The sequence below is a fragment of the Pan paniscus genome, chromosome 16 (assembly GCF_029289425.2).
Source record: "Pan paniscus chromosome 16, NHGRI_mPanPan1-v2.0_pri, whole genome shotgun sequence".
Lineage (NCBI taxonomy): Eukaryota > Metazoa > Chordata > Mammalia > Primates > Hominidae > Pan > Pan paniscus.
Genome location: NC_073265.2, coordinates 67,151,577 through 67,179,179, shown reverse-complemented (window position 1 = coordinate 67,179,179; position 27,603 = coordinate 67,151,577). Strand labels below are relative to the sequence as shown.

At 48.2% G+C, this 27,603-nt stretch overlaps 1 protein-coding gene and 1 pseudogene across 1 annotated transcript; both read left to right on the top strand.

Annotated features, from left to right (window-relative positions):
• Positions 1–23,638: 23,638 nt before the first annotated feature.
• Positions 23,639–24,874, top strand: LOC117975938 (COMM domain-containing protein 4-like; annotated as a pseudogene).
• A 94-nt stretch (positions 24,875–24,968) lies between these two features.
• Positions 24,969–25,529, top strand: LOC134728397 (COMM domain-containing protein 4-like). The gene is made up of 2 exons (XM_063596864.1): positions 24,969–25,106; positions 25,267–25,529. The coding sequence occupies exons 1-2, from the start codon at positions 24,974–24,976 to the stop codon at positions 25,383–25,385; spliced, it is 252 nt and encodes an 83-aa protein (XP_063452934.1). The 5' UTR covers positions 24,969–24,973; the 3' UTR covers positions 25,386–25,529.
• Positions 25,530–27,603: the final 2,074 nt, after the last annotated feature.

Sequence of the window (27,603 nt, the reverse complement as noted above, 5' to 3'; positions counted from 1 at the left end):
AGGAATGGATATGTATGCAAAAGGGAAAAGATGCAGGGGAGGATGGGGATGCACAGCTGAAACTTTCCAGCAGTCCAAGAGTTCATTTACCTCTCTGTTCCTAAACTATGTCAACCCTTCACCACAAGAACTGGCACTAGCCATCTCCTCTGTGTCTGATTCTGGGAAGCTGGTCCTTGCCAGTGTCAACTATCCTACATGAGACAGAGAGAAAGTCACACTTAAGACCAATATATGGTGAATGATCCTACTGAGAAGGGTCCTGGTGGCTGAGGCAGTACCCTAAGACCAGCCTGCCACAGTGGGGCAAGCCTGGAAACAAAGCGAAGTTCAAGGTTGCTCCCCCAAGAGATTCCTTTCTCTATTGGCCAAACCACAGGGGTGAGAGAGGCTCTGTTCCACCAGGAAGCATTCTTGGTTAAAAGCTTGAGAACTAATCTGGCTAACTTAAGTAAAAGGGACTTATTGAAAGACTGTCAGGGAACTGACAGAATAGAAGCGAGCTGATGGATCAGGCTTGAGAACAGTTAGGACCCAAGAAACAAAGAGGAAGGCCCCAAGAACCACAATAAGTCTCTTAGCAGAAACAGTTCAGCCTCCCCACCCCATGACCTCTGGCGGTACTACAGCCATCTCTTGTCTCCCCACCTTTCTCAAATTTCCACGTGCAAGGAAACAGCATTGGGTTGGCTGAGTCTAAGTCACATGCACACTCCCTGGATGCAGCAGGGTGAGAGAGGATATGATCTGGCTCCTGGCTTTTCTTACTAAGACCTCACACAAAGGCAGATTCTCCGCTCTGGAGACTGAAGGCCTATCAGGCAGAAACAGTGTCACTACTTGTCTTTAGACTCTGAGCAAGAAGGGACTTCGCCCCAAGGAATGCTAAGCCTAAGGCATTTGGGGGCCCTTAGCTCATCTAGAGTTGATGAAAAATGATGTGGGTGGGGACGGGGAGAACTGCTCCATAACAGTTTTGATTGGAGAGTTTAGTCCATTAACATTCAAGGTGATTATTGATCAGTAAGGACTTACTCTTGCTATTTTGTTATTTGTTTTCTGGTGGTTGTGGTTTTCTCTTTCTTCTTTCCTCCTTCCTATCTTCCTTTTGGTGAAGGTGATTTTCTCTGGTGGTATGATTTAATAACTCTTGCTTTTGTTTTTTTTGTGTATTCATTGCGTATTTTTATTTTTTTTTCGAGGTTACCACAAGGCTTGCAGTACTATCTTTCACCCATTGTTTTAAACTGATAACTTTACGCTGCTTGCATAAAGGAACAAACAAACAAGCAAAAAGAAAACTTACCAAAACTCTACACTTTAAATTTGTCCCTCTGCTTTTTAACTTTTTGTTGTTTCTACTTATATCTTATTGTACTGTCTGTGTCTTGAAAAGTTGTTGTAGTTATTGTTTTTGTTTGGTTCATCTTTTAGTTTTTGTTGTTTTTTTGAGACAGAGTCTTGCTCTGTCACCTAGGCTGGAGTGCAGTGGCACCATCTCGGCTCACTGCAACCTCCACCTCCTGGGTTCAAGTGATTCTCCTGCCTCAGCCTCCCAGGTAGCTGAGACTACAGGCGCATGCCATGACAATGCCCAGCTATTTTTTTTTTTTTTTTTGTATTTTTAGTAGAGATGGGGTTTCACCGTATTAGCCAAGATGGTCTCAATCACCTGACCTCGTGATCCACCCACCTCAGCCTCCCAAAGTGCTGGGATTACAGGCATGAGCCACTGTGCCTGGCCTCATCTTTCAGTCTTTCTACTTAAGAGCTGTTTGCACACCACAATTACAATGTTATAATACTCTGTGTTTTTCTGTGTACTTACTATTACCAGTGAGTTTTGTACCTTCAGATGATGTCTTATTCCTCATTAATGTCCTTTTGTTTCTGATTGAAGACCTTCCTTTAGCATTTCTTATAGGATAGGTCTGCTGGTGAAATCCCTCAGCTTTTGTTTTTGTCTGGGAAAATTTATTTCTCCTTCATGTTTGAAGGATATTTTCGCTGGATATATTATTCTAGGGTAAAAGTTTTTTTTTTTTCCCTTCAGCCCATCACGTATATCATGGCACTCTCTCCTGGCCTGTAAGGTTTCCACTGAAAGTCTGCTGCCAGATGTATTAGGGCTCCATTGTATGTTATTTGTTCCTTTTCTCTTGCTGCTTTAGGATCATTTCTTTATCCTTGACCTTTGGAAGTTTGAATATTAAATGCCTTCAGCTAGTCTTCTTTGGGTTAAATCTGCTTGGTGTCCTATAACCTTCTTGATTTGAATATTTATAGCTTTCTGTAGGTTTGGGAAGTTCTCCGTTATTATCCTTTTGAATAAATGTTCTACCTCTGTCTATTTCTCTACTTCCTCTTTAAGGCCAATAACTCTTGGCTTTGCCCTTTTGAGGCTATTTCTAGATCTTGTGGGCATGCTTCATTTTTAAAAATTTTTTTGTCTCCTCTAATTGTGTACTTTCAAATTGTTTGTCTTCAAGCTCACTAATTTTTTCTTCTGCTTGATTGATTCCACTATTAAGAGACTCTGATGCATTATTATGTCAACTGCATTTTTATCCCCAGAATTTCTGCTTGATTCTTTTTAATTACTTCAATCTCATTGTTAAATTTATCTGATAGAATTCCAAATTCTTTCTCTGTGCTATCTTTAATTTCTTTGAGTTTCCCTGAAACCACTATTTTGAATTCTCTGTCTGGAAGGTCACATATCTCTGTTTTTCTATGATTGGTCCCTGGTGCTTTAATTAGGTTGTTTGGTGAGGTCATGTTTTCCTGGATGGTCTTGATGCTTGTGGATATTCAATGCCTGAGCATTGAAGAGTTAGGTATTTATTGTAGTCTTCTCAGTCTGGCAGTGCATTACCCTCCCGGCTTAGATATGTGCCAATACACATGGAGTATTCCCAGCCAGAGAGACTCCCTCAAGCCTCAGTGTTCAGAGTTTTCACTGGAACTTCATCACAGAGGCATGCTTGATTGTCCATGTGGATCCTCTCAGTTTTCAGTTTCCAGTCCTTCCAGGGGTGACCTCAAGCCCGGACTCTAAATCTCTTAGTCGGATTTCCTGGCCTGGCTAGACCCCACCCTAAATCTCATTATTAGACTATCCATTATGATCCAAGATCCCCACGCAAAGATACTCCTATTAGGCATTATGTGTCGAAGATTACCTCCCAGGAGTCTAGGACAAAGGTCAGACCTCTTTTTGGTCAACGTTAATTTTTATTTGAAACTATACAACATTGCCATCACTCTGTTATCCTTTCTGTTTTGTCTTCAAAATAACCCTAATTGGTGGGTAAGGATATTATTATAAACAAGATCTCAAGAGGGAAGACGCTTGGGCAAGGTTGCACAGTCGATCCTGGACTCATGGTACAAGACTCTTTCCACTCTCTGAGAGCCCCGAGTCCTGAGAAGATGGAAACAAGGTGTGTATGTGTGTGTGTGTGTGTGTGCGCACATGTGTGTTTGTGTGTGTAAATGTACATCTAATGAGTATGTGTGGATATGTGTATGTCTCTGTGTGTTTGTGTATATATGTGGATGTTTGTCTATAAGTATGGCTGCATATGTGTGTGTCTGTTCAGCGGTGCACACCTGTAATGCCAGCTACTCAGGAGGCAGATGAAGGAGGATCACTTGAGCCCAGGAGTTTGAGAGAGAGAGAAAATTTCAATGATCTTCCTGCAATTAGAAGAAGAAACCTGGGGCTGGACATAAAAAGACATAAAGCACAGCATAAAGAGGCAGAGAAATATCTGATGAAAAACAAGTGACCAAGAATTAATTAGTTCATCTATAAAGAAATATAGCACTTTAGCAGCAGAATACAACTGGAAAATAATTTCTTCTAGAACCATGATAACTGTCGATCACATATGTTAACTGCCCAAACGTGCAGGACTCTGTGCAACAGAACTGGCGAGTAAAACCATCTTTTTTTTTTTTTTTTTTTGAGGCAGAGTCTGGCTCTGTTGCCCAGGCTGAAGTGCAGTGGCGCGATCTAGGCTCACTGCGAGCTCTGCCTCCTGGGTTCATGCCATTCTCCTGCCTCAGCCTCCCGAGTACCTGGGACTACAGGTGTCCACCACGCCTGGCTAATTTTTTGTATTTTCAGTAGAGACAGAGTTTCACCACGTTAGCCAGGATGGTCTCGATCTGACCTCATGATCCCCCTGCCTCAGCCTCCCAAAGTGCTGGGCTTACAGGCGTGAGCCACCATGCCCAGCCAAAACCATCTTCTTAAACTTATTATGCTACAAGTGGCATTCAACTCTTTCTCAATCAAGATTTCACAAACCTATCTCCAGCTTCCAGATGGTGAGGGAAAGTGTGACGAGATTTTATGATAAATTGTGCCTGTCTCTGAGCCCATCTCCTCCTGTTGAAGAGGAGGAAAATGAGGTGAGCACATTACAGCCCTGCCGACAAAAGTCACAAGATAAGCAAATAATTGTTATTTAAAACCAGAGAGTCCTATAATTTATTCACAAATGCCACACATTCTATATTAGATCTTTCAGTTCAATTTACTTGTATTCTTTGAAGCAAATTTCTAAGATTCAAATTATTCAGAAAATGCTCCCAAGGTAATAGAAGAAAACACTTTAACCACAGGAAGTATCATGCTACACAATATGGTGTGGTGGTGAAGGGTGCAGGCTCTAAAACCAGAAAACACAGGTTCAAGTCCTGGCTCTACCACCTTGGGAGAGTTACATGGTCTCTCTGTGCCTCCATTTCCCCATCTAAAATGTGGGAATGACAATAATAGTGTCTATTTCACAGAGCTGTTTTGAGGAAAATAATATATGTAAAGCACTGTGAACAGCAGTTAGTGCTATATAAGTGTTTGCTCTAGTTATTTTAACATTTCAGATGATAAATATCTACCCTGTTATTCAGATGACAAGCATCCCTAAGCTGATAACATGATGAAGAGCTTTTGGGTTTCTTAATTTCCATCAGTTTTTTGAGGGAAAAAATACCACATGAAGAAGAGCAATTGAAGCAGGCGTGAGAAGGAAACTTGACTTAAGATTGGGGGGCTTGGGGTTATTAGGCTTTCATCTTCTAAAATGTCCTAAGCTCCATTGATAAGAAGATGCTTAATATCAATCTAGCTAAAAAGGAACAAGACTCCACAAGACACTGAGTTAGAGACAAAAATAGCAGGGTAATAAATGAAATATGGAAAACTACACAACCAGAAAAATAAACAACTACCAGTACCCAAAACGTGGTTAAATCTCACAGGATTATGTTGAATGAAAGAAGCCAGCCACAAACGTGCACATACTGATTCCATTTATATGAAGTTCAAGAACAGGTGAAACTAATCCATGGAATCATGTGAGATTTAGCCATGTTTTGGGGACTGCCAATATGGCACTTTGAACAATGTGTGGAAAGGACAGAAAAAGAAGAAAACTGAGGTAGGTAGCTCCCTCAAGCCCTTTCATAAGGTCACTAATCCCATTCATGTGGGGGCTCCTCCCTCATGACTTAATCATCTCCTAAAGACTCCACCTCCTAATGCTATCACATTGGGGTTTAAGTTCCAACATGAATTTTGGAGGAGACACAATCATTCCAACCATAGCAAATATACTTTACTAAAAAAGAAGAAAAAAGAAAAATCTTGTCTCTAAACATAATATCTTCAGTTTATATATTTACAGCCCAGTTTTCCACTTGCTTACATACATATTTGTGACCACGAATGTCATTCTTAACTGAGAAAAGTTTCAGTAAGTTAATTTTTTTCTCACATTATCTATTAATATCTTATTCAGATAAAACCAAATTTCTAACCTAGATTTTAGGTTGAGACAGAAACCCATAGTCATTAGTTGCAATGTGAGAATGACAGAGAGTTATTAACTAGCAGAATCCAACTATAAAAATAAATTTAAGAGCACAATTCTCTACTCAATGTAGAGTTGTACTCTACTAATGACTCCCCCAGACAAATCATTACTTGGATAGCAATGAATCAACTAAAAATGGAAGTGAGAAAAGTTAAGAGTCCTTTTTGCAATGGATGGATGTTTATGAGACTATTAAGTGAAGAGGTTTCAGAAACAAGGGGATAAATGGCATGCTAATTTGGGGTTGAATGGAGTAATGAGATGATCTTGGAAACATAAGAATTGCGCTTAATGGGACTTGTCTACTTGCAATTCAACAAACCAATATACGTAAATTCAAAGAGACAAAGGACATGAGCACTCAGAACAAAACCATAGGAATATGGCCGGGTGCAGTGGCTCAGGCCTGTAATCCCAGCACTTAGGGAGGCTGAGGCGGGCAAATCACCTGAGGTCAGGAGTTTCTGACCAGCCTGGCCAACGGGGTGAAACCCCATCTCTTCTAAAGATACAAAAATCAGCCAGGCGTGGTGGTGGACGCCTATAGTACCAGCTACTTGGGAGGCTGAGGCATGAGAATCACTGGAACCAGAAGGCGGAGGTTGCAGTGACCCGACTGCGCCACTGCACTCCAGCCTGGGCAACAGAACGAGACTCCGTCTCAAAACAAACAAACAAATACAAATTTGCAGGAATAAATGTAGCAAAGAGGCACCAGAGTTGATATAAGGGTCACTGTTCCACGTCTGACATCTTTAATTCTTGAGTCATGGAGATGGCAAGCCAAGAACAGAATCTTCTGACTGGAAGCTAAAACTAGCCTTTGGGATGGGTTCAGAGAGACTGTTCAGACTCAAAGATGCCAAGGCAGATGTTGTCTGGTCGAAAATATCACGAATGCAAAGGCATTTTCAAAAGCAGTGGGGCTTGGGGAAAGAAAACGCTGTGTGTTTAAAAAGAAAAAAACAATTAAAAGAATAGAAACAAGGAAGAAAAAGTGATCAGACAGTAGGGTGACCAGAGGTTCTGGTTTGCAAGGTACAGCTAAGGTTATGACTATCCTGGTGCAATTATGATAGTGCCCCCTTTCACTTTCCGAAGTGTCTGGATTTGGATGATAAAGCATATGCTCACCCTACCAAAGAGAGGAAATTAGCCAGACGACCCATGTGTCCATTTTAAACGGTGTGGGCGGATCCACAGCTGCGTGCCGCTGCCCAGCTGAGCGGTGTGCACCACCTCTGCCTCGCCCTACCCCACCCTGCCCGAGTCTCCAGGAAGGCTGGAACAGAACCCTCGGCTCCCGCGCGGCTCTGGTGCCACCTGCAGGTTATATGGGGGAACTGCTTCTCCCCACCCCAACCCTGGACAGCCTTGGACTTGGCCAAAAGACAGAGCACGCGAAGCCCCGGCTGGGGAATGGGCTGGACCCGACAGTGAAGTTCACGTTACAGAATCAGAAGGGCCCAGCTTAAACCAACAAAGCCCAGCTCCTCCTCTTCCTACCCACTCCTGTCCTGTCTCATTTCGTAGAAGGGAAACTGAAGCCTAATTCAGATTTTTCATTGGTAGGATTGTGAAGCATACAGCTGGAGCCTCCCAGGTGCCATTCCCCACATCTCTGTCTTTCCCCTAATACGTTAGGATAGTGGGGAAGCAAGCGAGCTTAAGCTTACTAAGCTCCTACTGTGTACTGGCCAGAGTGGGCACTTTTCTCTCCAGCCTTGCAATTGATGGGAAATAGGTGATTACACAGCTAGGATACAGGATTAGAGTGGGCTAACGATGTGCTTACAGTCTCTCAGCTGAAACTGGAACCCAGTGTGAATATGTCAGTCTAAATGGAGAGCTCTATGCATGTTCCTCTCTACTCCCTTTGTTACCAATACCAATTCCCAAGGCAGAGCCCCAGGAGGGCTGGCCTGAAGGACCTGGAGGTTAATAGAAAACAGCTCAAGAGTGGTGTACACGTCACTGGACTTTGGATTTCCCCCGCTGTGTTGGAGCCTGTAATTGCTTCCGACAGTAAACTGAGGACACTGTAGGGTTCACCTTCTTTTAGGGATTGTAGTTCTGCTCGACCTGTTCTCCAATGTCTGAAAACTATTGTTTTATATATGCTGTTCCATTTTTCTAGTTGTTCAAGGTGGGAGGCAAATCTGGTCCCTGTTATCAATCATGGCCACATGTAGAGGTTGCAGGATGTTGTTTGTATTTTTTTTTTTTTTTTTTGAGACAGGATCTCACTCTGTCACCCCAAGTGGCACCATCTCAGCTCACTGCCACCTACACTTCGTGGCCTCAAGTGATCCTCCCACCTCAGCCTCCCAAAGTGCTGGGATTACAGGTGTGAGCCACTGCGCCCAGCCTAAAATTGTATCTTTCTTATTATCAGTGAAGTTAAACATTTTTTCCTGTGTGTCAGTGGCATTTGCGTTTTTCTTTGAACTTTCATATATTTTTTCAATTTTTCTTAGAATTGTTGGTCTTTGTCTTCTCTACCTTTAGAATAGAATGATTATGATATTAATCATACTTCAATTGTGGCCATGATGGAGTACCTGTATTGATGATAGTCTCCCAGCATAAACAACTACAAAGCTGGACAAAGTACATGAAGAAATTGTCTTCAGGCATTGGGCAATAGGCAGTTCCAGGTACAATCTGAGAGAAGGGAATCACATGAAGTGACTGCTACATTTTTCTGGTGGGGAAAGTTTCCAAACCCTCAATGACAGCATGAGGAAGCAGAGTCCAAGCCAAGAGGATCAGTCTTGTTTGGTGGAGGAAACAGGGACTGCCACTCAGGGCTGCTAAAATGTGTGTGGCAGAGTATCAGAAAGGACAGAGTTGCAGAGAAGAAGCCCCAGAAATCTTATAGAGGTTGTTGCAGGTCCTTGGCCAAATCCCAAACTACGAATGTGTGGATTGAGACTCTGCAAGGCCCAGCACAGAACAGCCGATGGGGAGCTGAAAGCTAAACATCGATTTCAGTGGTCACAGAGTGCTGGGGATACACCCGAATTCTGGCTCAACCAGAGTCTCCACTCTTGGAATCTCAGGTCTTGATGAATATCCCAGACATTCACAGAGGGCCTAGAAGGCCATGCCTTGGGATTAAGGAAGATTCCCTAGGAATAAGGGCAAAACTGAAAAACAGCTCACCCTAACAAAGCCTAAAATGTAGCCTTGACACACATGATCAAGTTAACCCATCAGTAATTTAATTCCCTGCAAAACAAAACTCAACACTAGAGTAGGATAACATAATCCACATCTCTACAATGAAGGTTCACAATGTCCAACAGATCAAGAAATACTAGACAAGTGAAAAAGTGAGAAAATACATCCTAAAATTAAGAGAAAACCAGTCAATACGAACAGACCCACTGTGCATGGTGGCTCGTGCCTGTAATCCCAGCACTTTGGGAGGCCAAGGCAGGTAGATCACTTGAGCTCAAGACTTCGAGACCAGCCTGGGCAACATGGCAAAACCTCATCTCTACTAAAAATTCAAAAATGAGTTGGGTGTGGTGGTGTGTGGGGGTCCATAACCCCCAGGCTGTGGGCTCTACCAGTCGGTGACCTGTTAGGAACCAGGCTGCACAGCAGGAGGTGAGTGGTGGGCAGCGAGCATTACTGCCTGAGCTCCCCGCCAACCCCCATCAGATCAGCAGGCATTAGATTCTCATAGAAGTGTGAACCCTAATGTGAACTGCACATGCGAGGGATCTAGGTTTCACACTCTTTAGGAGAATCTAATGCTTGATGATCTGAAGTGGAACAGTTTCATACCATAACCACCACCCCCGACCCCGTCTGTGGAAAAATTGTCTTCCGTGAAACCAGCCAGGACTGCTGGTGGCACGTGCCTGTGGTCCCAGCTACTTGGAAGGCTGAGGTGGAAGGATGGCTTGAGCCTGGGAAGTGGAGGTTGCAGCGAGCTGAGATCATGCCACTGCACTCCAGCCTGGACAACAGAGTGAGACCTTATCTCAAAGAAACAAACAAACAAAAAGGGCCAGGCATGGTGGCTCACACCAGTAATCCCAGCACTTTGGGAGGCTGAGGCAGGCAGATCATCTGAGGTCAGGAATTCAAGACCAGCCAGGTGAGGTGGAGGTTGTAGCGAGCTGAGATGGCGCCATTGTACTCCAGCCTGGGCTACAAGAGCAAAACTCCATCTCAAAAAAAAAAAAAAAAAGAAAAAAAAAAAAAAAAGAAAAAGAAAAGACCCATAAATGGCTCACACATTAGAATTATTAGGCAAGAGCTTTAAAGTAACTACATACATACATTAAAGAATTTAGAGAAATATCAACACCTGTGAAGGATGGTGAAAAAAGAATATAGAGAAATAAGTTTTAGTATAAGTATGTCCTAAATATGCATGGTACGTACTTACTAAAAAAAAGTTGATTTTTTATCAGAAATCTAAATTCAACTGGGTGTCCTATATTTTATCTAGCATCTCTACCCCAAAGCCAAGCAGGAGAGAGTCCAGAGTCCTATCTTCCAGCAGGTGACCTAGCCTAGGACAGGGCCTGGCCAGGGGCAATTGTGCATTGGATGGGTTAGAGATGCCAGTCATTCAATGTGTCAAAGGTTTGCCAGACCTGCATAGAATCAATATTATTTTTAATATTTTTGTCTAAAGCAACTTTACAAATTTTAACCTTTTATTTGGAAATATAGATTCAGAGGAAATTTCAAAGATGGTACAGAGAGGTTTCATGTACTCTTCACTCAGTTTCCTCCAAAGGTTCTATTTTGTATAAATGTAGGACAATATCTAACAATGTCATGTCTATGCCATTTTATCACATATGTAGACTCCTTTAATCACCACTACAATCAAGATACAGAACTGTTCCACCACCATGAAAATCCCCCTCCTGCCATTCCTCTGCACTCATTCCTGGCTCTTCCCCTCCACTATTCCTACTCCTGGCAACCACTAATCTGCTTTCTGTCTTTATAATCTTTTCACTTCAAGAACATTATAAAATGCAACAATTAGCCAGGCGTGGTGGCACCAGCTTGTAGTTCCAGCTACATGGGAGGCTGAGGCAGGAGAATCACTTGAACCTGGGAGGTGGGGGCTACAGTGATCCTGCCACTGCAGTCCAGCCTGAGAGACAGGGTCAGAATCTCTCAATGAATGAATGAATGAAGGCCTGGCACGGTGGCTCACACCTATAATCCCAGCACTTTGGGAGGCTGAGGCAGGTGGAACTGTTGTGGCCTTGAGTTTGAGACCAGCCTGGCCAACATGGCAAAACCCTGTCTCTATTAAAAATACAAAAATTAGCCAGGCATGATGGTGCGTGCCTGTACTCCCAGCTACTTGGGAGACTGAAGCATGAGAATCACTTGAACCCGGGAGGCAGAGGCTGCAGTGAATCGAGATCATGCCACTGCCCTCCAGTGTGGGTCACAGAGTGAGACTTCGTCTCAAAAACAAAACAAAACCAAAGAAGAAAAGAACATTGTATAAATGGAATCACACAGTATGTGGCCTTTTGAGACTGGCTTTTTTTTTTTTTTTTCTACTCAGCAAATGCCCTTTGAGATCCATCCAAGTTGTGCATGTTCCTTATTGTTTTTTTCTGTTTGAGATGGTGTCTCACTCTGTCACCCAGGCTGGAAAGCAGTGGCGCGATCTCAGCTCACTGCAACCTCCACCTCCTGTGTTCAAGCAATTCTCCTGCCTCAGCCTCCTGAGTAGCTGGAATTATGGGCACCCATCATCATAGCTGGCTTTTTGTTTTTTTGTTTTGGAGTTGAAGTTTTGCTCTTGTTGCCCAGTGCAATGGTGTGATCTCGGCTCACTGCAACCTCTGCCTCCCAGGTTCAAGCAATTCTCCTGCCCCAGCCTCCTGAGCAGCTGGGATTACAGGTGCCCGCCACCATGTCCAGCTAACTTTTTGTATTTTTAGTAGAGATAGGGTTACACCATGTTGGTCAGGCTGGTCTTGAACTCCTGACCTCAGGTGATCTGCCTGCCTCGGCCTCCCAAAGCACTGAGTTTACAGGCATGAGCCATCATGCCTGGCTCCCTTTTTATTGTTGAATAGTATTTCATAGAATAGATGTAGCAGTTTGCTTAACCATTCACCTATTGGGGAGTATTTGGTTGTTTCCAGTTTGGGACTATTACAAATAAATCTGCCATGAAGAATCATGTATGAGTTTTTGTGCAAAAATCAGTTTTATTTTCTGGTACAAATGCCCAGAAGCAATTGCTAGGTCATATATTGAGGTGTATGTTTAATTAAAGAAGCTGCCAAACTATTTTCTAGAGTGTCTGTACAATTTTATATTCCCACCAGCGATGTATGAGAGTTAGTTTTGTCTGCATCCTCGCCAATATTTGATACTATCACTATGCTTGATTTGAGCTGTTCTAATAGATCTGTAGTAATATCTTACTGTGGTTTTAATTTGCATTTCCCCAGTGGTTAGTGTTGAAGATCTATTCCTGTGCTTTAAGTCAACTCATTTTTAAAACCTAAATAAGTGTATTTAAAAAGGAAACTTTTGCTTTAGGAGGCCAAGGCAGGTGAATTGCTTGAGTCCAGGAGTTTGAGATCAGCCTGAGCAACATGGTGAAACTCCGTCTCTACAAAAAACAAAAAAAATCCAGCGTGGAGGCATGCACCTGTGGTTTCAGCTACTCAAGAAGTGAGGCAGGAGGATTGCTTGAGCCTGGGAGGTCAAGGCTGCAGTGAGCTGTGATTGCACCATTATACTCCAGCCTGGGTGACAGAGCAAAACCCTGCCTTAAATAAATACATGAATAAAAGGAAACTTGTGATTAGTAGTTCTCAAAGTGTGGTCCCTGAGCCAGCAGCATCAGCATCACCATCACCTGAGAACGTTAGAAATGCAGATTCTCAGGCGCCGTCCCAGACCTCCTGAATCAGAACCTCTGAGGAGTAGGTTCAGTGATCTGTGATTTAACAAGCCCTCCCGGTGAGAATTGGTCTCATTTACTATAAATAGAAGGTAATGGTAAAAATAAATGCATCTGCATATCGCCTAAAATCCTCTTGTGGGCCCCAGGTTGGCACAGCACACTTTTGGGCAGGAGCCCCACTCACAGAGGCTGTGACAAGAATGCTCCTGCCCCTAGGGTTATGCAGTGACAGCTCACACAGCTCCACGTGGCAGTTCTGAGTTTGGGAAGCGCTGATGTAGTCCTACTGCAGCCCTTCCTGCCCTTCACTGGACTGAGAAAATCCAGGCTCTGAGGAGGGTGAGACTTGCCCAAGGTCACCCAGCAACATGGTCAGTCTCCTTTCCCAGGGCCCTCACAATGCCTGGCCTGTTTAAAGCCTGCCTCTATTCACTGCTGAGTGAAAAATCCAGCTCCAAAGTAGAATATGGGGAAGGATACTATCTTGTGCAACTTAAGTTTATAGCTGCAGATACATGGGAAAAAAAGTCTGAAAATACTGTTGAAGTAGTTATTTGGGGAGAGAAGGGGTTTGCTGGTTTTTTGTGTTTTTAACTTTTATATTTCATAATTTTTATCACAATGTTTAGTTACATAATCAAAATTTATTAAATGTTAAAAATTGACATGAAGCCTGATCCAGCCACAGCCTATCATTGGCAGAGCCAGGAAGCCTTCCAGATACAGCAGCCCCGCACCTGCCCCCGGTCACACCCTGGGCCTGGGCACATGCTAGGTCCTCTGTCTGGACACCCTCACCCCATGGTGGCCTCCACATCAGTACCCACCAGCACCTCCTGTGGACGAGGCCCTCGCCTGCATCCAGCGCTGGGAACCCCCTGGCCCAGAGGGCATCTCACAGTCTGAGAGTCTGCCTGCCTGTCTCTAAAGAGAGGAAAGCTCCTTGGGACATGTGTTCTGCTTGACCCATCACCCCTGGCCTGGTACAGAAAGGTGGACAGTGGGTATTTGGTGAATAAATGAATGAATGATTGGAATGAATCCCCTAAATGGTGATTTCTTGAGGCACTTCTCCAGCTGGCCCAGGTGGAACCAGTTCCACATTTCACAAGAAAGCCAGGTGTGAGGAGTGGGGCAGGTGTGTGTGATGGGCCAGGTTCTCGAAGGCTGGATGGACATGGGGCTTGTGGCGGGCCTGGGGGTGGCAGTGCTGCTGTGGGAGCCTCGGGGAGGACTCATCCCTGGAATTCCCCAGGGTATCCTGGTGCCCCCAGCTGCTGCGTGGCATGAGAATTCCTGGCTGGGGGGGACACACAGGTACTTGTTTGGATTGGCCACCTGGTCCAGCCCAAGGAGCTGCGCCTCCAGACCCTCAGGGAAAAACTCACTTTTGATGTGTGATGACAGCTACAGGCAAGGGGAGGGAGGTGTGTGCTGGGCCTCAAACTTAGAAGCCAGAAGCCAGTTCATGCCTCTGCCTTCGTCTAGGTGGGAAAGGGATGTGGCCTCGGCTAGCTCTAGGGTCCTGGGTTATGGTCAGAACCCTCCCTTATGGACTCAGTGACTTGGGCTGACCCAGCCTCTCCCTCAGCCTCATCAGTGAAACCAGGGCTGGGCCAGGGCCCTCAACACCTCCCAGCTCCAACCTCTGGCTTTGTCCCAGGAGGGCAGGAGCTCTGTCATCCAGGCTGGAATGCAGTGACCCGGGCTCCCTATTTACCTCAACCTCCTTGTGAAGCCTCCCTCTTTCTGCCTGTGAGGTGGGTGGGGATGGAAAGAGGGGCATTCACCTGTGGGTCTCTGACATCTCTGCCCAGGTGTGCCTGGAGAGCCTGGTCTATACCCGGTGCTCTGCTACACCCCACAGCCTGGTCACAACCTCCCTGCCTCCAGAGCAGCCCTGGCCCAGGGAAGAAGCTGGTCTCTGCATCAAATGATAGGTAGAAAATGGAAGTGGGGATGATAGCTCTGGAAAGGAGTCAAGGAGGAGGTGCCTTCCCAAGGATGTGGGGGGTTTTTCCAGAATGGAACTTGACTGGGGTGGGCAAACATCAGGAGGTGGGAAGGGTGGCTCCCTCTCTCAGAGCTGGGGCGACTTGCCTGGGCCAAATGGTGCTAGGCTGTGGGTAGGGCAGGCAGAGCTGGGGTGCCCAAAGCCTGGGGTCCCTGTCCTTGCAGAGGACTGAAATTCAAAACAAGTGTCCCCTGCCCTGTGGCTGGGGGACATCCTCTGCTTCCAAGCCCAGACATACACCAGCTGCCACAAGCCCCTGAGGCTCTTCAGAGGACCAATGGGCAGCCACACCCACGCTGGGCCAGCCTGCTGGGCCCACCTGCATCCTGGTCAGAGCCCATGACTGAGGGGACTCTCTGGGGACAATGGGGGCAGTCTCATGCTGCCCTCTTACAGGTGGATTAGTCCCTGGGATCTGGTGCTGGGCTGGGGTGGGCTGAGGCTGTTCTTTGCTGGGGTGCCTGGTGGAAAGCAAGTGGAGCAACTTTTCCTTGGCTTTCCTGCACCCCAGAACACAGCTGAACACTGCACTCTACGCTGGATGCCTTCAGATTCTCAGGGGACCCTGGGAAGGAAGAGGGGCTGCCCCTGCAGGGGGCCAGGACCCTGGCCCATGCTTGCTCCCCGCAGCAGGCACCTCCTCTCCAGATTGACATCACCTGATTCCTGAAGGCCTGGGCTACTGACCAGAGTCCCAACATCCTCACCAAGGCCTGTTCTTACATCAGAGCAGCTAGTACATGAGTTCGGAGCTGAAGCGGGCGGAGAGAGAACACAGGGCTCTGTTAAGAGTTCTTGGCTCCCTGCTGTGGTGGGCCCTGCAGAAGGCCCCCCAAAAATTTGCAGCTGCTGTAAGTCACTGGGAGGAAGCTGCAGCAGACACGTGTTTCCCAGCCTGGTAGATGCAGAGGGGTGTCCGGGCCCCCAAGTGGGAGGCCTTGGACATGGCAGTGCAGGATTCTAGCCAGCTCTGGGGCCCTGGGCAAGTCATGTAACCTCTCAGAACCCCATTCCTGGTCACCATGGGGCTCTTGTGTGGATGTAAAGGACCCTCAGGCCACTTATGTCCCATCAGTGGAAGCCTAGCATGGGTGGAGACCCCCAAGACTGAACTCAGTGGCAGGATCCAGCCTTCCCAGCTCTTCTACATAGAGCCCAGAGCTAGCAGGGTGGGCTTCCTGAAGAAGCAGGTGCTCCTATGGGCTGGAGAACATGAGCAGGGGCCCCTTTGGGAGGGTAGAAGAGGCTGCGGTCAGTGGAGGCCATAATGGGGCAGAGTTTGGGCAGAAGGGGCATGATCAGGGAATCTGAGACACAACAGAGACTGGACTGAGGACTCTGTGCCACTCAGGCAGTGGAAACTTGAGCTACGGCTGGGACCCATGGTCCTGAGTGAGGCCTGGCCAGTCTTGGAAGCTGTGCCAAAGGTGGCTTCATTTAAGGGTGCATCTGAGCACTTTTTTTTTTTTTTTGAGATGGGGTCTTGCTCTGTCATCCAGGCTGGAATGCAGTGGCACGATCATAGCTTACTGCTGCCTCAAACTCCTGGGCTCAAGTGATTCTCCCACCTCAGCCTCCCAAAGTGCTGGAATTACAGGCCTGAGCTACAGAGTCCAGTTTTAAATCTTAATATCTCCTCCTGGTCTGCTTCCCTGGCTGACACACATGCTGGCATCTTGCGCCTAGACAGACATGTTTCTGGACTTGGTTCCATTTGTTCTGACGGGCTCCTCTCTTTCAATGACCGCACGTTACATTTTGTGGCTATTCTTACACATTTCCGTATAGAACTGAGGGTTAGTGTATTAATGTCAAAGTTCTACTGGTTTTTCGAGGCTGGGTGGAATGTTTGGGTTAATTTAGTTGTGGGCATCTTGACAATATAGGCTTTTCCTCCAGGAATGGTAATTCCGGGACGAAGGTTTTGCACATTCTGGTTTATTGCTTGACTCGCTGCCACAGAGGGATGGCAGTGCTCCACACACCATGCCCAAGAGATGTCCCACCTTTTCTAAATCAAGCTTAATGTTCTCAGCTGATAGGATATCCTATCAGTGCTGCGGGGACTCACTCCCCTCAACCCGAGATGAAGTGAGGGGGAGACTATGTAGCAGATCCGTGCTGAGTGCATTTGCCCTTCCTGACCTGCACTGCTGCTGGCCTGGGCTGTCTCTGAGCCAACAGAGGGCATTGATTTGGGGACAGGGGAGGGGGCAGTACTGGAGAGATGCCCCTCACCTCCCTTAGCTCCTCCTGTCCACCCAACACTTGGTCACCAAGGTCCCTGACTTGCAGGCCCCAGTCACTACTAACGGGGTGCTGCATGGGAACAAAGTGTAGGCCCACAACCTGGAGTTCAGGTCACTCCTCCTTCCAGTCGAAGCCTCTACCCCTCCCAGGTGATTCCAGCCTCATTCCTCCATGGGCCAAATATCCTAAACAAAGGCCTGGACAGGGAGTCTTTATCCGAGTGCCCAGAAAACACACGCAGAAAGGTTCTGCATGCCCCCTGTGGCCTGCCAGAGGTAAGAGCCTGCCCGTCAAAATGCACAATCCTGGTTCTTGCAGGGAGGTGAGGAGGGGAGGAAGAAAAGGTCCATCTCATTCTTTCAGCGGGAACCTAAACTTGGGAAAGCCAGATGCAGTACATTTCTTAATGATCCTGATACTTTTATAACTGGTTACAGCTGGGTCACATGCACAACTGTTTTCCAATGTCTTTCAACTGGCCACATAACACCATGTAATTTATTTTTTTATTTTTATTTTTTAAGGCCAGGGGGAGTGGCTCATGCCTGTAATTTCAACATTTTGAGAGGCTGAGGCAGGAAGACTGCTTGAGGCCAGGAGTTCAAGACCAGCCTGGGCAACACAGCAAGACCCTGTATGCAATGGAAAACAACCCTATTTCAAAAAAAATATTTTTTGAGTACAGTGGCTTGATCACAGCTCACCATAGCCTCCAACTCCTGGGCTCGAGTGATACTCCCACCTCAGCAGCTGGGACTCTCAGAGCACACCACCACATCTGGCTGATTTTTAAATTTTTGGTAGAGATGTGGTCTCACTATGTTGCCCAGGCTGGTCTTGAACCCCTAGCCTCAAGAAATCCTCCCAATGTGACCTCACAATGCACTGGGGTTATAGGCATGAGCCACCATGCAGCCCCTGCAAAATCTAACTGTTCTTCAGGTGCTTCTTTTGGACCTCTTAGCTAGACTGCCATTGGCAAATACTAGTTTATTATCTTCCCACATTTATGTTAATGGATTTCCCATGTTTTATTTGTCTAGACTAGGGTTTCTCCACAGCAGCACTATTGATGTTTAGGGCTGGATAATTCTCTGTTCTGGAGCTGTTTGCACCTCGCAGGATGTTTAGCAGCATCCCCAGCCTCCGCCTGCTACATGCCAGTAGCACTCCTCAGTGTGACAGCCAAAATGATTTCAGATATTGTCAAATATCCCCCAGGGAGTCAAAATCACCTCCAGTTGAGAACTGCTGACCTAAAACCCTCTGGAACAATGTTAGATCATGGTAATGATAGCACATACTGCTCCTGACCTTAATGGGAATACCTCTAGCATCAAAGCATAGTAGTACCTGTATACTACTGTCTGGGCTGTTATTAGTACACTGTATTAGTCCATTCTCATGCTGCTATGAAGAAATACCCAAGACTGGGTAATTTATAAAGAAAAGATGTTTAAGTTGACTCACAGTTCTGCATGGCTGGGGAAGGCCTCAGGAAACTTACAATTATGGCAGAAGACACCTCTTCCCAGGGCAGCAGGAGAGAGAAGCAGAGCGAATCAAAGGAGAAAGCCTGTTATAAAACCATCAGATCTCGTAATAACTCATTCACCATCACGAGAACAGCACGGGAGAAACCGCCCCCATGATTCAATTATCTCCACCTGGTCCCACCCTTGACACGTGGGGATTATTGCAATTCAAGGTGAGGTTTGGATGGGGACACAGAGCCAAACCATATCATATCCTTTATATTAGCATACTGTATCGAAGTATAATTTTCTTTCTTTTATTTTATTTTTTCTTTGAGACAGAGTCTCGCTCTGGCTCTGGCTGGAGTGCAGTGGCACGACCTCAGCTCATGGCAACCTCTGCCTCACAGGTTCAATCAATTTTTGTGCCTCCGCCTCTCAAGTAGCTGGAACTACAGGTGTGTGCAACCACACTCAGCTAATTTTGATTTTTTTTTTTTGAGTACATATGGGGTTCAACATGTTGGCCAGGCTGGTGTCAAATGCCTGGCCTCAAGGGATCCCATCAATACGGCTTCCCGAAGTGCTAGGATTACAGGCATGGGCCACTGCACCCAGCCTGAAGTATAATTTTCACAAGGTGAAAAGCTTGACTTTCATACAGATAATGAAGGAATATGTATAAGATATTTTCTTTAATTTACAAGGGAGTCAGCAACCGGTGAAGCTAGTTAGAGGAGCATTTTGAGAGACAGTGTCTGTAGTGCTCCAGGAAGGGCATTCCGAAATGCATTCTGAGATAGAGACAAAACTTGTTAATATCCTATAGGCAGGCTGAGCATGGTGGCTCACGCCTGTAATCCCAGCACTTTGGGAGGCCGAGGTGGGTGGATCACCTAAGGTCAGGAGTTCAAGACCAGCCTGGCCAACATGGTGAAACTCTGTCCCTACTAAAAATACAAAAATTAGCGAGGTGCGGTGCTGGGCGCTTGTAGTCCCAGCTACTTGGGAGGCTGAGGCAGGAGAATCACTTGAACCTGGGAGGTGGAGGCTGCAGTGAGCCGAGATCATCCCACTGCACTCTAGCCTGGGCGACAGAGCAAGATTCTGACTTAAAAAAAAAAATCATATTGGGAAATAAAAATGTCATCTTTGGGAGTTATCTTTTCTACTGGACAGAATTCTGTAAGTTAACATATATACATATTCTCCAGTATATTCACAACATATTCTGTAGTATATTTCCCTGCACTACTGCTTTTCAAAGCATGGTCTCAAATTGGAAGCATCAGCGTCACCTGGGAACATAGACATGCAATGCTTAGGCCCCACCTCAGTCCTACTGAGTTAGAAACTGGTGTGAGGCCCAGCAGCCGGTTTCACAAGCCCTGCAGGGGATGATGATGCACTCTAATGTGTGAGGACCACGGCTCTAAACAGTCAATCTTTAATAGTAAAACAAGTATCTATGAAACAATGCTCCCGTATGATATTAAAAGGGCGCACCATCCACCTTTTAACTTTATTTCTCAATTTCGATATTTTGTCTGATGTTAAATTTGCTGTTTTGTTTCTCAAATACTCTTAAGACAGTTTTCATCTGTTCCTAATTTTCTCTTTTTAAATAAAAAATGGTTTTCCAAATCTGTCCATTTTACTCTTCTTTAACCTATTGATAGGATGAAGTAAAAGTTGAACCATTCTTACCTTTTTTTTTTTTTTTGAGACGGAGTCTCACCCTGTTGCTCAAGCTGACTGAAATGCAGCGGTGCAATCTCGGCTCACTGCAGCCTCCATCTCCCAGGTTCAAGCGATTCTCGTGCCTCAGCCTCCCGAGTAGCTGGGATTACAGGCACCTGCCACCACGCCCAATACTTTTTTTTTTTTTTTTTTTTTTTTTTTGTAGAGACAGGTTTTGCCATGTTGGCCAGGCTGGTCTCCAACTCCTGACCTCAAGTGATCTGCCTGCCTCAGCCTCCCAAAGTGCTAGGATTACAGGCATGAGCCACTGCACCCAGCCATTTTTTTTTTTTCTTTTTTCTGAGACGGTCTCCTTCTGCTGCTCAGGCTGGATGGAGTACAGTGGCGACATCATGGCTCACTGCAGCCTCCACCTCCCAGGCTCAAGAGATCCTCCCACCTCAGCCTCTTAGGTAGCTGCGACGACACGTGTGCACCAGCAGAAGCAGCTAATTTTTTGTAGAGACCGGGGTCTCCCTATGTTGCCCAAGCTGGTCTAGAACTTGTGGGCTCAAGCGACCCACCGGCCTTGGCCTCCCAAAGTGCTATGATTACAGGTCTTATGTTCTTAAAGTTTTTCTTTGACATGGTATAGGATAGTCTAGTAACTTAACATACTGTTAAGTTTTCAACAGGCTAGCGCTTATGATTTGTAAAAGAACTCTTCAGAAATGAGCTCAATTTTACCACGAATTGGGACACTTTCCATTTCTTTCTATTCTATAGAGAAGTTTACTTGCCATGAGCTCTGTCTTTTGAAAACTTGAAAGCCTGCAGCAATAAAACCAGCTGCACCTGGTGCATGGGATGGGCATGGAATTGAGGAGAGAGTTCAAACTACGGTCAGCCCTCTGTATCCTCGGGTTCAAGATCCTTGGATTTAACCAACTGTGCATCAAAAATATTTGGAAAAAGTAAAACAATAAAAAGCAAAAAGTTATAAATACTTTATAACAGGTACTTACAAAGCACTTACGTTGTATTAGGTATTATAGTAATCTAGAGATGATTTAAAGTATACGGAAGGATGTGCATAGGTTATATGCAAATACTATGCCATATTATATCAGGGACTTGAGCATCAGTGAATTTTGGTATCTCTGGGGTCCTGGAACCAATATCCTGAAGTTACTAAGGGATGACTGTCTTCAGTTTCTTCTTTGGTTATTAGTTTATTCTCTGATGTATTTTTGTTGTTGTTTTGTCTTTTTGTTTTTGCCTCTGCAAGTCAATGTCGGAAACTTAGTTGTTCCAGGCTACCATTAGCTCAGAGCTACCAGTAAGCAGACTACCACTGCAACCTAAGCAACCGATTTTTTTCCCCATCAGATTGGCAAAAATTAAGCATCTGTTGATGTTGAAGCTGTAGGGAGTTTTCCTGAGCAAGTAATTATGACAGCCCTTTTTGTTAGGCACCTAGACGATTCATCAAAATGAAATAAAATACCCATGCGCTTGAAGAAGTTATCTGGTTATTTCCTTATCTGGGTGCTGGTTATGTGAGGTGCACAGTTGATGAAAACTTATTAAGCTTTATATTTATAATAGGTACAATTTTCTGTATGTGTAGTAGACTTCAATAGTTTTTAAAATGTCTTTTGCCACAGCCCGCAGCTGTGTATAATGCTATTCGCTTAACAGTGAAAAACATGGCAATGACCTGAATCCCCCTGGCTCCCAGGATCCTACCCCCTTAAGTTAAACAAATGAAATAACTTCCACTGTCCTTCCTAATGCCTTAATTCGGTCCTCAGTTAAACTGATGGTGGGCGCTGTTTTTTTTCCAGGGAACGATTCTGGGAGACGGAGGAGGAGACTCCAGCATTTCGCCCCCGGCCCCTCGATTGGGCTGCGGTCCGCTCCCGGCCTCACTCGAGCAGGCCCCGCCCTCCCAGAGGCCGTTAGTCCAAGTCAAGTGATCGTCGACTCAGTTGACCCCGTCGGACCGGAAAAAGAAATCCCCGGGCCCTGGCTTCCTGGCGCGATGATGAGGCACCAGGGGTGAAGCGAGGCATGGGCTGCTGGAGCGGGAATGAGGGGGCGCCAGTGGCTCCGGAAACGGGTGGAGGTTGTCTGCCCTGGCCTCTCCGCAAACAGTGTGTGCGGGCGTGAGAAAAGTCCACCGCTACTCCGCTCCCGAGACAGGGGCGGGTAAGACAGCGCAGGCCGGCCGGCTTAGAGTCCCCGTGCTTCCCTGGGGAAAGGAAGGGCCCCTGCCTCCCGGGGCAGGAACTAGGGCTTGTCTGGAGCTGGGAGTCCTTTCGGGTCTTCCCCAGCCACAAGAGGACCTCCCAAGGACACCCCCTTCCCCAGCCCTGCTGTGGGACTTAGACAAGAACGCGCTTAGAATCAGGATCACACTTCCACACTGTTAGGAAGCCCCTTCGCTCTTTCCAGAGCCAGAAAGTAGTAGTTTTGGGGTTGAGACTTATCCATCCATCCATCCAGTCCATCCATCCCTACGTTCTAAGCGCCTAGTCTATACCATGAAGTGTGCTGGGCACTGGGAGGACCTGAGCTGCCGAGGGAAGGGGAAATCGGAGGCTTGAATTGGAGTCATAGTCAAGGCTCCAGGGGCAGAGACCTAACTGCGCCTTGTGTGTAGTGCTAAGGGGGCTTCCTGAGGGTGCCTTCAACCTTAAAGGCGGATGGATGGCAGAAGCTGGCTGGCTGAAGTACAGTTTGTGTACCAGGGGTTGGGAGGCAAGGATGGGAGGCGTGTGTCTTCAGACAGGGAACAGCATGTGCAGAGACTTCAGGTTAGAGAGCGCATGACTCCCCAGGAATGAATGCATTTCCCATAGCTGGGAGAGTATCATCTGCAGGTTAGGGAAGGATGAGGCTGGACAAGTAAAGACCAAATCTTCCTGACTGTTGAATCACCACAATCAAGATAATGAAATATCCACCGGCCCCCAAAATTTCCTTGTGTGAGGGGCTATTTTAGGAAGTATAATCAAGAAGGGCGGGCCTGGCTCGGTGCAGCGGCTCACGCCTGTAATCCCAGCACTTTGAGGGGCCGAAGTGTGCAGATGACCTGAGGTCAGGAGTTCGAGACCAGCATGGCCAACGTGGTGAAACCCTGTCTCTACTAAAAATACAAAAAAGCCGGGTGTGGTGGCGCGTGCCTGTAGTCTCAGCTACTTGGGAGGCTGAGGCAGGAGAACTGCTTGAAGCTGGGAGGCGGAGGTTGCAGTGAGCCAAGATTGTGCCATTGCACTCCAGCCTGGGCAACAGAGCAAGACTCCATCTTTAAAAAAAAAAAAAAAAAAGAGGGGCTGGTCTGATGAGGTGTCACTTGAGGAGAGAGTGGAATGAAATAAAGGATAGCAAGCCACGTAGAGAGTGCAGCAGGCATGGAGGTGGGAGCGAGGCTGGTGTCCCGGAGCAGCAGCAGGGAAGCCGGAGTGGCTGGACTTGTGTGGGTATGGGGAAGAGGGGAGAGAGGTCACTCATCTGTGTGAGGCACAGGACTTTGTTTTATCTCCTGCTGTACCCCCAGCTCTTAGAGTGGGAGCTAGCACAAAGAAAGGTGCTCAATTGATGTTTGCTGAGCAGATGAATGCCTGGAGTAGACCAAAGAGCAGGGTTTGGTGGCAGGGTGGGTCAGGGAGAGAGTTTCCTCAACAGCCTGGTGACAGGGGAGAACAAATGGCCAGAGGGTGTCCATCTATGATGGGGACCAGGGGTCCTTGCTGGGCAGCAGTGTGGGAGACACACGGATCCTGGCCACACCTCAGCCTTCCCTCCAGCCTGATTACCTGCCTCCCTCCCTTGCAGAGGTTCTGGTTCTGTGGTGATCTGGACTGTCCCGACTGGGTGCTGGCAGAGATCAGCACGCTGGCCAAGATGGTTGAGTGCACAGGGTGTAGTCTGAGTGGAGGAGGGGTGTTGGGGGTGGGGATTGTGGGTGTAGATGATGGTGAGGTTTCTCTGGGGCTAGGGCCTCAGTGCTCTCAGCCTGTGCTACCATGCTTTGTGACCTTGATCAGTGGCTGACCTGCTCTGAGCCAGTCCCCAGGAAGGAGGGGTGAGGTTTGCCAGCCTGGCTGATGTAAGGACTTCCCTTCCAGTCCTCTGTGAAGTTGCGGCTGCTCTGCAGCCAGGTACTAAAGAGCTGCTGGGACAGGGGAATGATGTGAGTACAAGATCCAGCACCCCATTGTCCCATGCCCTTATGACCCCTCCTGCCCTGAAACTGCACTAGGCCCAGGGAGACGGGTGACCCGGCCTCGCAACCTCTCTGGGCACCTCCCATACTTCTTTCCAGCTGGTCTGTTCCTTATTGCAGGATCCAGGCTGTAGGTGAGGGGCTGGTGAGCAGGGGCCTGGCACCCCCTGAAGGTCTCCTTTCCCCATAGTATGAGAAGATCCTGAAGCTCACAGTTGACACTAAGTTTGGTGAGTACCCCACTGAGTCCACAGGCCCCAGGCAACCCTGGGACCTTGGCCTGGTGCCTGGTACAGAGGGTCCCCGCACCCCTCCCAGCAGCATCCTTAACCTGCCTTCCCTAGTGGAGGAGCATGAGGGAAAGAAAGACATTGACAGTCCCACCTTCCTGTCCTCTGCCAGCTCCTGATGGAGCAGTAGCAGTGCCCATAGCCCTTAAGAAGCCTTGGGGCCTTGAGCTGAAGTTAATAGGGCAACTGGGAGGTGGCTGGAGCCACAGTGACACCCCCTGTCCCAGCCATGGGTCCCTCAGGGTCAGGCGATGTGAAGGCCACAGTGGCAGTGCTGAGTTTCATGCTCTCCGGTGCTGCCAAGCACAGTGTCGATGGCGAATCCTTGGCCAGTGAACTGCAGCAGCTGGGGCTGCCCAAAGGTACGGGTTGTGGTTGGGCAGCTGGGCAGCCTGTGGGCCAAGCTCTGCTAGAGAGTGGGCCAGGCCCTGTGAACCTGAGGTGTACCCTTCCCTGTCTGGGCCAGGAACCCAAGCCCAGCCCCCACCTGCTACCTCCAGAGCTTCTCCATTCTACCCCCAGAGCACGCGGCCAGCCTGTGCTGCTGTTATGAGGAGAAGCAAAGCCCCTTGCAGAAGCACTTGCGGGTCTGCAGCCTATGCAGTAAGTATGAGGCCAGCCAGGGTCCAGGCTCATTCTAGAAGGTGCACGCAGCACACAAAGTGCATGGAGAGTCCAGGGAGATGAGCTAACCATGGTCACATACCAAGCAGCCGCAGAGCTGGGACCTGGCCCTGGGTCTCCTGACTCCGCGGGCTCTGTGATGTGTATGTACAGGATCAGACCTTGCCCTTTCCTCCTGGCTGACCCTTCCTTAGTCCCCTGTGCCCCATGTGTGAGCACCCAGCTCACTCTCATTCCTCCCTCTCCAAAGCGTGGTCCCTGGCAGCACAAGTGGCAGAAGGGACAGCAGAGACTGTGGACCCCTCAGCTGCACCTAAGACCTCTGTGTGGTCTAGCTGTGTGTGCTGGGGGAGGCTTTTGGCCACCATTTCCCCCTCTGTAAATGAGACCGATACCTGTGGCATGGAGGACAGGAGGCTGGTGTGAGTGCCAAGCACTTGGAGCAGGGACGCAGTGAGCATGGACGTGGGAGCAGGGGTGTTCCTCAACTTTATGCACCTTGGGGATGGGAGTGGGGCTCCCTGCGTGGGTGGACAAGTCATTGTTTTCTCCCACCCCACATGTGTCCCAGCCCTGCAAATCCAATCCTTATGGGTCTAGGAGGGAAGAAGCCCATGGCTGTGTGACCTCAGGCTGGTGCCTGGCCCTCTCTGGCTGAGTTCCTGGGAAAGTCAGCACCCAAGGCATGCCCTCAAGTTTAGCACTTTGACAAGAAGGGCGGGGACACTGGGATCAGGCCCAACCCTCTGGCCCCAAATCCCACGGCCCCAGCTGGAGGATGAGGAGATGCTGAGCTTGGATGGGGGAATCAAGGGTGTAAAGGGGCCCGCTCACCCCTCAGCTTGGCTCAAAGGTTCAAGGCGTCAAAGGTTCAGCCTGCGACTCAGGAAGGAGAGCTGGCCCAGCCAGACGCTCACCAGGACAAGGGCAACTGTGACGAGCAGGAGGCCCAGGATGAGGAGAGCCACAGCATAGCTGGAGATAAAGGCATCCAGCAGGCTGGAGGCTTTCGGGCTGGGAGTGCCTAGAGCAGAGCAAGAAGGCCATGGCCTGGCGGGGCTTTGCCTCCCAGACTTCTAAGAAGACAGAATCTGGGCCCAGAAGCTGCTGCGGGACCAGAGAGCTGGGACTAGGAGCACCTTGGAGGGCTCCATGAGGAGGGGAGGCAGGCTTCAGATCAGGGCATGTGGAGGCAGCGAGCCCAAGGGAGGAGGCAGAGGGACAGAGGGAGGCGGGCCTGCAGAGGGAAGGAGGTGATGACCGTGTCTACCAAGAGGCCCTCTGCCTCCCACAGGGTGTGCAGACCCTGGCGTGCACAGTCCCACACGACGGCCTGGGCTGGCGCCACCCTGAAGAAGGTGGCACCCACTCTGGCGGTCAGTGGGTCCGGCCTGCTGAGAGGATTATCACAGACTTCAGGGGGCTGTGCAGCCTTGCGGGACTAGGGGAGGTCATCTCTTCCAGCCTCCTGTCCTCAACCCCACAATGCTGGTCTGAGCCCTGGGTCACCCAGGGCCACCCTGGACCCACCGGAATTCCCCCACCACCACTTGGTCAAAGTTCTGCAGAGATCTGAGGACGAGGGTCAGCTGGGGGTCAGAAGAGGATGAAGAGGGTCACAGCTCTACCAAACGAAGCTTCATTCCTGGTGGTGCCTGGCCCACCCCTCTGCTGCCAATCTCAGGCTGGCCCAGCCCTGCAGAGTAGGTGCCCAGAGGCATCGTAGCGGTTCCTGTCATGCTGGTCTCCCCCCGGGGCCCCCTCTGGAGCCTGGTACCACAGATCTCAGGGTAGGTGGTACAGCTCAGTCTCCCTTCCCTCTCATCCCCCTCATAGGGGCTTAGTCCACCAAGGCTCCTGACTGCTAGGGGACCCACACGCATGGCCTCCTTCTTTCTGACTGCTGGCCCTTCCCCAGCCTGGATACTTGAGCCCTGGGCAGAGGGGTAACGATCCCAGGACTGTCTTCGCAAGCAGAGAGGCTACTTGGCACCAGGCCCTTACTCCTTGAGCTGAGCTCAGCAGCAGGTGTGTCACCAAGGTCCCCTGGGCAGAAGGAGCTCAGCCCTGAGGGCCCATCACTCACAACTCCTGCATGTTCCTGCTAGGCATCCACCCTGGGGACCCAGCTTCCCCCTGCCCCCAGCTGCTGGCAGCCCCGTCTTGATTCATCCAGGGTCCTGGAGGCCATGCCAGGAAGCAGCCAGCAGCTGGGAGGAGCACGTGGTGTTTCTG

Coding starts and splice junctions, on each gene's coding strand:
- LOC134728397 (XM_063596864.1), top strand. CDS start 24,974: ATGGGTCCCTCAGGGTCAGGCGATGTGAAGGCCACAGTGGCAGTGCTG. Junction 25,107..25,266: donor GCAGCTGGGGCTGCCCAAAG/GTACGGGTTGTG, acceptor TTCTACCCCCAG/AGCACGCGGCCAGCCTGTGC.